A 12,858-nucleotide genomic window follows, 5' to 3' on the forward strand; every position below is an offset into this window, starting at 1 on the left:
TGGGTGCATGTTTAGTTAAGAAATTGCCAAACCTGTTCCTAAAGTGGTTGTACTATTTACACTCTCATCAACAAGGAGTTCTGGTTACTCCACATCCTCAGCAAAATTTGGTATTGTCAATCTTTATAATTTTAGCCATTCTAGTGGATGTAGCTGGTGGTATCTCACTGGGGTCTTAATTTGCATTCCCTGATTGCTGAGAATATTTAGCATTTATTTAAGTGCCATTCATAGATCTTTTGTCTATTATGCCATTTAATGCACAAAAAAACTCTTTGACACAGGTACTAGCATCTTATCTTCATTTTACAAATGAGGCATAAGGAAGTTAAGGATTGCTCAAGCTCATAGCACTTATCCTTGCTCTTACTGTTAATAATATATCTAACTGGGAAATAAATAAATGTTAATGAACAGTGCTTTGCCTTACTACCAGCTAAAACTTTACTCGTTTGAATAAAGCTATGACCAATTTTATTTTATTTTTGTCTTTTTTTACGTTCACATTCATAAGCATTTTCTATTTTAAATTTCATTTAAAAAATTTTTTTTATTGAAGTGTAATTGATTTACAAAGTTGTGTTAGTTTCAGGTGTACAGCAAAGTGATTCAATTATACATACATATACATACTTTTTTTTTCCAGATTCTTTTACTTAGAGGTTACTATAAAATATTGAGTATAGTTCCCTGTGCTATACAGTAGGTCCTTGTTGGTCATCTATTCCATACGCAGCAGTGTGTATATGTTAATCCCAAACTCCTAATTTATCCCTCTCCCACTCCTTTCTCCTTTGGTAACCATTAATTTGTTTTCTGTGTCTGTGGGTCTATTTCTGTTTTGTATATAAGTTCATTTGTATTTTTTTTTTTAAGATTCCATGTATAAGCGATATGATTCTTATCTTTCTCTGAAGCTATGACTAATTTTAGATGACTTTCTATCACATTTTTGCTTTTAGAGTCAGTAAGACTAACTGGCTTATGTAACAACATCATAAAAACAAGCCCCCAAAATGGCATTAGGCTATTTTATTTTACAAAGAGTCCCTTAAGCAATAAAGTAGAAAACCCTAATCAAATTTCTAAAGTTTTCTTAGTTCTTTTATGCAAAGATAACTGACCCTAGTTATCTCTCAGAGGGAATGGTCTATTCCCCAAAAGTAATAAACATTCAATATAAAAGAATTATTTTTTGATTTTATAGTAAAATGACTTTCTAATATTTTATTAATTACTGCAAAATACTTTACTGTTCTAATGACACCAAATAAAAGCAAGAGTGTTATAGGCAAAATTATTACCCTAAAAGACTTCTATAATTATCATTACCGCATCTGTTACATTTTAGTAAGAATACATAAAGATTACAGTAGACTATAGGCTTTAACATTGCTTTGAAAGGAAGAAAATCAACTCATTTCTTTTTGATTCAATATTGAAAAATGTTATGAGACAAGTATGATTTCAAACCACACAGTGATTGAAAATTTCAGTTAAGTCAAAATTTTACTTCCATTATATATCAAAAACAGAACATTTACATTTCCGACTGACAGAATCACCTCCACTGTGGAATACAGAAAATAATTAGAATGGTGAAATAAAAAAGAAAAAGATTTTTAAGCTGAGGGTAGGAAACTCACCTGGAATGACCTAGAGTGCTTCCTAAATATAAGATTCAACAACTCCCTAACTGAGAAGTTACCAATCCATAGAGACAGCACGACTGGTGAATAGAATTGGATTTAAAAAAGTGATTTAAAATGAGGTTATCCAACTAATTATTAAATGCCAGAAGAATGAGGTTATCCAACTGATTATTAAATGTCCGAAGAAGACACACAATGGAGCAAACAGAGGCTGAGCTTAAGTACCTTTCACACTAAGTACTCTGGGACAGGAAAAGATGAGTGAATATAGGCCCCACTTATCAGGAGCTTGCTGATTTGATTTGGGATGTCTTAATCATTCTCTTAGCCTGAATGCAATATAGAGGGATTCCTATGGCAGTTCGTACTTTCAGATGAGTAGGATAATAAACAATGTATAATTTTTCTGGCAAGACAGTTTATAACACTAATTCTTATCCTTTTGCTAAAAGATTATAGTCTCAGTTACTGTGATAAATCTTAATGTCTGTCCACTGTTACCACAAAGTCATATAAATTAAAGTGCACATCTGTTAAACAGAGAGAAAAAAAAAAAATTACACTTGGGGACAATACCTCCTGTCTTCCCCCAGAACAAGCCAAAGATAGCGGTGTGTCCTTGGTTCTTTCTGACTGGGCTTCAATGTCTGCACCATTGTCCAGCAATATTTCCACAACACCAACATGACCAGCTGTAGCAGCCAAGATGAGCGGAGTAAAACCTGGAGTAAAATAAAGATCTTCTTAGCTAAGCAAAGAAACAGTGCTGTTGTCCATCAAAATAGGGCTACAAGTAGTATTTCGTCACAGAACACAAATAATCAGAAGAAAAGTTAACAAAAGTAGGCCTTACCTTTCTTGTCTCTGTGCTCAATACTAGCTCCTCTCTCTAGCAATGTCTGTACCAGTTCCTCATGACCACCAGCACAGGCAAGCGTTAGCGCTGTGTCATGATTACTCTCAGTCTGTAAAAAATATTTGATTAGCTCATTAGACAATTAAAAATGTTAACATCAATTACATAATATGTACATATACCAAATACACACACACACACATACACACACATATATACCATTCTACTGTATCAAACATTTGCATAGTAACCTCTTTTTTTTTCCCCACTAATGGTCAACTTGTGATTTTTTTAAACTACAAATAATATTTGAACTTTATGGACAATTCTTAAAGCAAGCAAGAAGAAAAAAATGTATGATTTTCAACCATATGCTATTTTCAACTACATGTTTTAAGAAATACTACAGTGGACTCACTTTCCCTTCTACCCATAAATGGAGTAGCATAGACAAGATTTATCTTCCCATCCCAAACGACAAAAAAAGACAAACTATTTGAAATGATGTTAGTTAGACAGGCAACACATGACAGTGATCACTGAGGACAGAAATGATTAACTTATTGTATAGCCTGAAGAGTTTCCAGGCTAAAGTGCAGGAAGAGGGTACCCAAATAGAGCCTGGCATTCTCCCTGCATTGAAAAGAGAGTTTGGAGAAGTGAAGGTGGCTAGAATTCATGGGGTAGACTACTGGAGAGGAAGGCACTACATACAGAGAGCACTCCAGAGATCTGCAGAGGGCTCCCCTTGAGTCTTCAGCTGAGCTCTGATCAACATACATGCATAAGAAAAATTACTGGAGGCCAGGGAAAGACTACCAGAAGGGACTGAACAACACCTAGAGCTTACACAGAACTGGGAATAGTTTGGTTCCCACAGCCAGAGCAGAAAGACCCTCAAAACACACAAAATATCAAGAAAAATCCTCAGCCATTAGGCCAAATTAGCTACTCTGGACCCATCTAACAAAGCTGAAAAACAAGTCTTGAAATGAAAAAATTATTTCCAAGTAACTTAACTGCATTCGAGGAACAAAGCCCCTAAAAATTTAAAGGAACAAAAAAGTATAATATACAATGCATTTTGAAAGACAAACACAATTATAATTGAGACATGACACTGTTTATATACAGTTTACTTCTGACTTATGCCAGTGATAGTGACCAATAATAGATTTAACCAGTGGTCACACTCTCTCATAGTATGTGGCTACCAGAAAACATAAAATTATATGAGTCTTGCATTATTTTTTTATTGTATAGCTCTGTCTAAGCCATCTTCCCGCTTTTACATATTCACCTCTATTACAGCATTTATCACCAATCTTCCTTATGTTAATATTACTTATGTGTCTATCACCCTCAGGGGACTATAAATTCCTGGAAGGTAATAAACATGTCTTATTTATGTTTGCATTCTCTACCTATTAGTGATGTCTTGCCTAGGAAACAATAAAAGATAGTTAAGTTGAATGAATGACAGTAGCTGTAAGGGTCATAGAATAAAAGCTATCACTAATAAAACAAAGGATTACATAAATGAAATATATATTTACTGTGTTATATAATATTATATTTATTTCAGGTTTATAAGGAAGGAATCTGATTTCAGAGAAAAGGAGACAAAGGTCAGAGAAATAACCTTCCGATGGTCACACATGCTAACAATGGGTAAAGACTGGTGTAAAAAAACCCAAGAAGATCATCGATAACAAAATGCTGCTTACCCTCTTACATCAGAGAGCAGCCCTAAGGCACAGCTGACTGAGGTGAACAGAATGCTAAGTCTATCTGTATTATGTGTTCTCTATGTTAGTATAGACAATCAGTAGAAGGAAGAGTAATCTTTATTACAAAGAGTCAACTTTATGATAAAGTTTATGAGGTTTCTAGAAGTCTTCTAGGGGTTAAAGAGTAATTTAGGAAACTGGTGCCAATCGTAATAGAGAATGAAGAGACAAACAAAATTTGGAAAAGGTAAGCATGGAAAATTTTAGAGGATCAGTAAAATTTGGGTTTTTTCCACATTATAAAACATCAATTCAATTGACATTTATTAAGCACCTTTTATATTCAAAGTACTCTGCTAGATACTCTAGCGCTGACAAAGGTAAGTAAATACAGTCTCTGCTCACTAGGAGTTTACAGGTTACTGTACAGGGCAAACTTAGGTTGAAACTAAGAGAGAAATATGAACAATGTGAGAGTTGAAGGAAAAGATATTTAAAGCTGAAGAAGAGGGGGAGGTTAGTCAAATTCCCTGGGCAACTTAAAAGTAGGTAACTTCACTATATTTCTGCATTAAGGTGAAATTAAAGCAATTAATATTTTACAACAATCTTTTTAAGACAATAATGAAAGAATTTAAAGATTCTGAAGTGAGACTTTCACCGCCCCCCCAAATATATACTACACATTCCCAAAATGGTAAGAAATATCCTGATTTGCAATATATCAAGAAACAATTTAACTGAAGTAGGAGTTTGGGTTAAAATTAACTACTGATAAGATACAGGTAGTTTTGAATTAAAGAAAACAGGTGTTTTGAATATTTCTAATCAAGGAAATGAAATGTAGGTGATGACTTTCTAGAAGGCAAAGTAACACTAAAGTTATGTTATTATACTGGTTACCAAGTCACATTCTTGGTCATATATCTAAGAGAAACCTGGAAAGGAAAAAGATGCCCAGAGCTTTGTTAAGAGCTTTCCAGGTTTATATTCTAAAGAAAATTTCCATTTAGCTCACAATATCATAAAATATACCATTCTGTATCATAACATGTTATGATGATTCAGGCTTATAAAAAATGATAAAATTATATTCAATGTAAAAATATTCTGTAAATTACCAGCATGACTATTCAATTTTATAAGATTAAAAAAAAAAGCAAGAATCATAAGACAAATGAAATATTAAAGGAAAAGGCAGCTTTTAATGAGCTAGAATATAAGTGAAAAAAAATATCTGAACTATAAAAAAGTATATCTATTCATTTCATTTAAAGTAATTAAATAAATTACTTTGAAAACTATTAGGATTTAAAGGGCTGAATATTTTTTAGACCTCCATAGTCCCAAATATCTCATTCTCTAACCACGTTAGGGGTCATGTATAAGATTAAAAAGGATGGCACTTTAGGGCATTCAATAAATGAGAAAAATCAGTAAGACAGTAAATAACCTATTTAAAACACTTCATATAAACAAGTCGAACGCATGCATTTTAAAGCAGAATGCTTTAATGGCAGAGTATTTCATATTACTATTATGAGTTAAATGAGTTTTTTCCTGGGCTCCTTAATTTCTCATTAAATCGTGGTGAAACTGTTTTCCATGTTGCAAAAACAGAAGAAAAGAGAAATACCAATGACATTTATACCATTAAAGGTAAAACATAATTTTACATACTCTACAATTTCAGTCTTGATATGTAGGTTAAATTTAACATCTACCTCTTTAAAAGATAATGGATACATGTTAATTATTAAAAACAGGAAAAAAAGGCAAAATTACATGAGGAGGTATTTATTTTTCTCATTTTTGAGATGTGCTAGAATAAGTTATTCCAAGTTTAAGGAAGGCCTTTAGAAATTTGAGAATAAAATGTCAAGCAGTTCAGAACTGGAACACAAGTTCAGTTCATGCCAGAACACAGGTTTTAGAACCTATGAAGAGAACAACTAATTCTTTCTCACTTTCGGCTAGCAGAGTTAATAAAAAGTTCACACTATAAAATACAGAAAATATTTAATTCAGGGGATTCAGCTCTAACCTTCAACCAGATTTATTGTTTCATATAAAACCACAGTTCTTAAAAATCTATATGTGATTCCTAATTTCCACATCTAGAGTACCCAGGTATAAGTTTTATTACACCACTCAAGCAAAATAAAAAATTAGAGCTGTGTTATCAGAATGCATAGTAAAACAGTCCCAAATAATTACTTCAAACTATCATTTATTGATGTTTCCTAAAATAAATTTTGGTAACAGCAGTGTAGTATTAATCTTAAAAGTTTTGATAGTATCCAAACTTAATTCAATAAAACCATTACATGAGAGGTGGAGAGCCTGTGGCACACAAACCAAGGGTGATTTCTAGTTATAGAACGTAAGATTTGAGGAACGTTATAAAGAATGCAAACTCTTATCGTCAGCATTCTTTAAGGGCCAGAAATTACACATACAATTCCAGCTAATCCTTGTTTAAAATATTAGTTCCCTACTATAATGATCAACTAAAGGACCATTTTTCAAGAATCATTAGCATTTAAAAAAAGCGACTTATATACTGAGGCATTAAAAAAATCACACTTCTTTTGTTCTTCCTTAAGATTTGTGGTAAATATGCTGTATGGCCAAGGAAATATGCTAAACAGATGTAAAGATTAAACACACATGACCCTTTGCTATCTAGGCAGACCCATTTTCTAGATTTTAGACCCAGAGTCTTTTTTTTGTTTGTTTGAAAGCTGGCTCCACTAAAAAATTGGCTGTTAGGCAAGGCCTCTTTCCTTACCTGTAAAATGGTAATAGCAACAGTACCTACTTCATGGAATTGTTACAGAGATTAAGTTAAAGAAGTAAGTATCTGTAAAGAGTAAGAATGTACATGTTGGGCTTCCCTGGTGGCGCAGTGGTTGAGAGTCCGCCTGCTGATGCAGGGGACACGGGTTCGTGCCGCGGTATGGGAAGATCCCACGTGCCGTGGAGCAGCTGGGCCCGTGAGCCATGGCCGCTGAGCCTGCGTGTCCGGAGCCTATGCTCCGCAACGGGAGAGGCCGCAACAGTGAGAGGCCCGCATACCGCAAAAAAAAAAAAAAAAAAAGAATGTACATGTTAAGTTTTGTTAAATAAACAAATGGAAAATCCAATTATTAGAGGAATTTTAATCTTTCAAAATAGAGGAAGAATCTTCATCATATCACCTGTCTGTAATGGCACAGCATTGTCACACATAAACCAAAATATCCATTTCGTAAAATCTCATGGAATTTGTATTGAGAATCTAGAAAAAACTTCAGGTGGATTAAGCATAAAAGAATCTTTGTATTTATCACTTTAAGTACCTTCTTGGTGTCATAAAAACTAGTAAGTTAAAAAAACTAACACTGAAGGTTAAAGAAAAAATGGTGAACAATTATTTCCAAATAATTATTTTGTATTATGTGTTCCAAAACAGGAAATTTCTAACTAAGCAGTTATGGTAAACTCCATGAAAAGTATTGTAACTCATATTAGGCTAACCCAACTGAAAAGCCTCAATGTAAAGACCAGATAAAGAAGCAGATTTTTAAGGAGCCATAGTCAAATCTTTTTACATAAGTATGTCTACTACATTTAAAATGTACATCGTTTGTTCAAATTAACTTTTTAAAAGTATTTATATGTAACTTCTCAGAAATTAATTTATGGTTGGTTGAGTGGTATAGTCAGGTAAAATTTCATTATCACTATAATCTCAAATTCAATAAAATCATGATCATACTTGATGGAACCTTTTCTGTAGCTGACTGATTAATTGATTTAATTTTGGCTGCACCGTGCAGCACGCGGGATCTTAGTTCCCCAACCAGAGATCAAACCTGCCCCGCTGCAGTGGAAGTGCAGAGTCTTAACCACGGGACCACCAGGGAAGTCCCTGTGGCTGTTTTATTTTAAAGCATTAAAAAAAAAAGAAGAAACACTTTATATTTTGGTGAAGTTTTACTTTTGCTTATGGATCAATTTTTGATCTCACAAAATTAGAAAATATACTTCTGGTTAAAACATTAACAGACTCAGAGCAAAACAGGTTAGAGGAAAATAATGCAAATTCAATAAAAAGTTCAATACAATTCTACAATGCTATCAATATGAAATGTAAACCATTGTGGTTCACCAAATGAATGTCTACTTTTTTTTATGAGACTAAAAATGAAGCCCTATAGTATGGTATTTGGAAGGGTGCCTTTGAAGTCAAACCAACCTAAGTTTGACTCCAGCCCCACCATTTCTTAGTTAAATGAAGTGATTGTAAGCCAAATGTTTAATCTCTCTCTTAGTCTAGGTTTCTTCAGCAGGAAAATGGGTGTTTAAGAGTAGCTACCTTATATGTGTAATCTGAAGATTGAATAAAGTTATTCCTTAAAGAAAGCCCCTAACTATTTTAGGTGCTCAAAAAAAAGTTAGCTCATATAAAATAAGGGAAGCAAGTAAGAACAGAAATGAAATTCCTTTTTCATAGTATTACCAAGAAACATCTTAATGAAAAGGAGGCTTTATTTCAATAGCTTAATAGTACAGGCCCTTAAGGATGCAATAATACAAACACACACACACACACACACACACACACACACAAACACACACTCTCTCTCTCTCCCTCTCCCCCTTCCCCCCTCCCTAAAATTGATGCTTATAAAGAAGTGATCATTTATAAAACTGCAAGTTTTATAACGTACACCACCACCCTCACACTAGTCTCTCCATCAGGCATTAATCAAAACACAAAACTAAATAAACTTCAAACATTTCTCAGTCCTGAAGAAAGCCACATACCCTTACCTCATTCAGTAGTCTTCTAAGCTAGGCTGCTTGGCATTTCTTCAGGACACAACACAAGCTACCTTCTCTTTTCCAACCTCACTTTGCTCTGACATTTCATGGTAAACTAATTCTTTTAAAAAACTTGTTTTTTAAACTTAACAGTGTTATAGAAACAGACACATAGACTTACTACATATTTCAGTCAGCAAGATCAGAATTTTCAAAGACAATATAAATGTAACTGAGTATATATGCTATATAAATGGAAACCAATATGAATTTTAAGACACATCTTCTAATTTAAGTTTAGAAGAAAATACATTATCTTAAATAAGTTCTTTCTTTTTACATCCCTTTTAAAACTAAAGTTTAAGAAAAAAAGATTACTTGATGATATCAGAAACCAGATCTTCACAATAGTTATCAGTAATAATCTGTATTTGGTATTTTATTTCTTTAAATGTGGATTCTAATTTATAACTGTGGCTCAGGTCTTTGCCCAGAGACAAAGCAGTCTAAGATGATTTAAATAACTGATTAATGTTTCTAATGATGATATAATTCCAGCTAAAAACTATCACTCCTGAGTTTGGAGCTTACCTGTGCATCAATATCAATGGCAGGGTAGATAGGAAGCATGGCTGAAGGAGAGATGATAGGACTTGGAGTTGGAGTCTGAGGTTGGGAAATGGAAGCAGCGATACTGTGGGTAGGAGTGTTTGACATTGCAGATGCTCTTCCACTGACTGCTGTTGAACAAAATAACTGTACTTAATGAGGATGAAACATTGTTAGGTAACAGCAAGAAATAGTTGTCAGAAAATATTTAAATATCTTTAAAAACAAAATATCTACAGGTAGACTGCCATAGCACTAATAACTCATTTTCCTGGTTATTTCTGACACTGGACAACAGACCAAAATTTAAATATATATTGAGAGTAACCCATTTGCTAAACAATAAACCATATGAAAAACAAATTCCCCTCTTATGGTATGTAATCACAAAACCTTAATTCAAAATAACCCTGAAAACAAAACTATTTTTATGAATTAAAATTAAATATATATGCAAATGGTTATCCATTATATCTTCTTAATCAGAAAAGGAATAAAAGTTAAAATAGTCAAGTTAAGAAGGAGAAAATGTGTCTTTTACCTGCCAATTTCACACCTCATTTTCTAGAACTAATGAAAGTAATATCACTGTTTGGGGACATTCGCTATTGAATATTTAAAATACTTCCTATTCTTTAATTAACTGCAGACAGGGGGTGGCCCTCAGTATGACAGCATATATATATATATATAAAAATTTGATCCTCACACAGAAACAGTTTCTCACATACAGAATTATTCTGAAGGGCGTAAAATGCTCACCAATCAATCTAGCAATCACACTGACTTAGGAGGACAAAATTAAAATATTAGGGTAGAAAAAAATGTATGCATGCAATCAGCCTTCAAATATAGATTACTGTTAGTTCTTCTAAGTGTAATTTTGCCATGATATTATTTTCATCAAAATAAGCAAATTAAGAAGGGGCTAATTAGGTCAGTACTTGAGATGGGAGAATTCCAAAGGTGGTAGCAGTTGAGGGTACTTTATTCCCTCATCAACTCACTTCTGGAGTTGGCATGTGAACATCAATCCTTTTTCCCCCTTATTAAAAATGCTATAGCACTAGAGTCTGGGCATTAATCTTTGAATGATCAACAGTAGTGTGGATGTATGTTACCAATGTAGTTATCAACTACATGAGACAGAAAACAATCATGATTCACAACTGGATCTGAAACCAGGCAAAAGAGGTTATGCTCCTACCAAGAACAAAACTGAAATAGACCTTATCATAACAATTATAAACACAATTGTCAATTAAGAAATCTATTTTACATGAAATCCTTAGTTCAGGCACAAACATACACTATACATTATAGCAACACACATTCTAAAATTATACATTTTTAAGTCCACTTAAAAGCCAAAGGAAGAACAAAGGAGGAAACAAAACAAAACAAAACAAAACACACTATTTGAATCCTTAGGGATCCAGATCAATAGAAAAGGGCATGTATTCAACACTAACATGTTAATCATCTAATGACCTTGATATTGTTACTCCACGTTGATAGTTTTGTATGTTAAGAAAAAGATCAAGACAATTCAAATGTACACATTCTAGATATAAATTTCAAAACCATATAAAATCTATGGCTCTTAAAATGGGTTCCATATTCTCCTCTGATTAGACTGATTTTCACAAATGAAAATGCTAAACACAAAATTAGCTTAAACAGAATGAACACCAATCTGTCCAAAAAACTGAATTTTATTTCATGATACTGAACAAAAAAATCTAAGTTTATTGTTAAATGACTAAATTATAATTTACATTTCAATTTGAATAAGTTCTTTTAAAGAACATATTAGTTTTCTTATTTTTGGTCAAACTGGTTTTTCTTATCACCTCTTCTAGAAGGAGATAGGAAAAATCAATTCTCTCATTTAATTCCCTTGGGGTACCTATGATATTGGTTTACTAAAACTAAATAGCTGCCTGTCACTCATCCATTCTCTACAATTAAAAGTAACAGTTGTAAATATGTAGGTACCTGAAGGAACCATGGTACAGACCAGATCTTTACGTGTGGAACTTCATTTTAGGGTCAGAGAGGGAAAACCAGATGCTCAAAGAAATTTTAACGTCAGGTAAGGAAAGAGGGAACTTGACAGCACAGCAAAGGCAAGTTGTTAAGACTGGTTAAATAGGGAACTGATTTTGGTTTGGCTAGTACAGAAACCAAGGAAGATAGAAGATTCTGACCAGCCAAGCACTAGAGAAAAAGAGACTGAATCTTATAAAAGCAGTCTAATAAATGGGGACTAAGGAATAAAGAACAGACATTATGCTGAGGGAGAGAAGGAAGACTGAGCCTAATGAAGTTGTAAGATATTAAAAAACCCAAAGAAAGAAATGGAAATGGTCATTAGTCAACTGAAATAACAATTACTACCACAGAAGAAGTTTAAAGGCTGTGGAAGTGAGTGTATATGTGTATGTTTGTGCACGTGCACATGCATGATGCAGGAATGGGTTGCAGGGAGGTAGCTGGATGTTTTTAATCCTGTTCTTTCTTCTGGCCATCTCTCCTCTCCCCATATAAATGAGAATAAACAGGTAAAGTATTTTTATAATATGACAAGTATCTGTCATATTTCCTAAGAAGTTATAAGCTTTAAAAAATAATTTTATATGAAAACACCTGGAACACATAGGGAGAATTTAATTGTTTTCGTTTGGTAAACAAATCAACAGAAAAACTACTTTACAAACCTCCGATAATTCTGATCAGCATAAAAATTATACAACTGGCAAATCATTATTGAACTATGCCCAAGAACATCAGGTAAATTCTGATAGCATATCAAAAAATTTTTAATATTCATTGGTATGGAATGTCCATTCTTCATTTAATTGAATAAATAACACTTAATTCTACACATTCTTTGGTAGTTGAATTGACATATTATAAAGAACACCATTATGATCTAGATTAATGGCCATGAAAGTAATATCAAATTTGGCATTTGGAGCTACTGTGCTTCAATTTTCATAAGATATATACTGTTTTTAAAATTACATTCCCAATTATTATAACCCGCTAATGGTGATTAGTAGTAACTTTCAAATCTATAGGAAAAATGTATGCTTCTTAATATAAGAAGCTTTGTAGTTCTTACTAACAATTAATAGCATTTTTTCCGATGTAGTTACTGTACCCTCTAAGATTAGCAGAGACTTTCATTCCACATACT

At 33.1% G+C, this 12,858-nt stretch overlaps 1 protein-coding gene across 11 annotated transcripts in view; it reads right to left on the minus strand.

Annotated features, from left to right (window-relative positions):
• ANKRD17 (ankyrin repeat domain 17) overlaps window positions 1-12,858 on the minus strand; it is a 162,282-nt gene that overhangs the window by 49,491 nt on the left and 99,933 nt on the right. For 8 of the 11 annotated variants that reach the window (XM_027087542.1, XM_027087541.1, XM_027087540.1 and 5 more), the window contains 3 exons: window positions 9,639-9,787; window positions 2,506-2,617; window positions 2,229-2,374 (listed from right to left, as the gene is read on the minus strand). In XM_027087542.1, the coding sequence (XP_026943343.1) occupies window positions 2,229-2,374; window positions 2,506-2,617; window positions 9,639-9,787 (407 nt within the window). The remainder of the gene's footprint in view (window positions 1-2,228; window positions 2,375-2,505; window positions 2,618-9,638; window positions 9,788-12,858) is intronic. The other 3 variants (XM_027087538.1, XM_027087544.1, XM_027087536.1) reach the window with 1 other exon arrangement.

This window comes from Aethalodelphis obliquidens, unplaced genomic scaffold (assembly GCF_003676395.1).
Source record: "Aethalodelphis obliquidens isolate GAN/ISIS:26980383/991018 unplaced genomic scaffold, ASM367639v1 scaffold59, whole genome shotgun sequence".
Classification (NCBI taxonomy): Eukaryota; Metazoa; Chordata; class Mammalia; order Artiodactyla; family Delphinidae; genus Aethalodelphis; species Aethalodelphis obliquidens.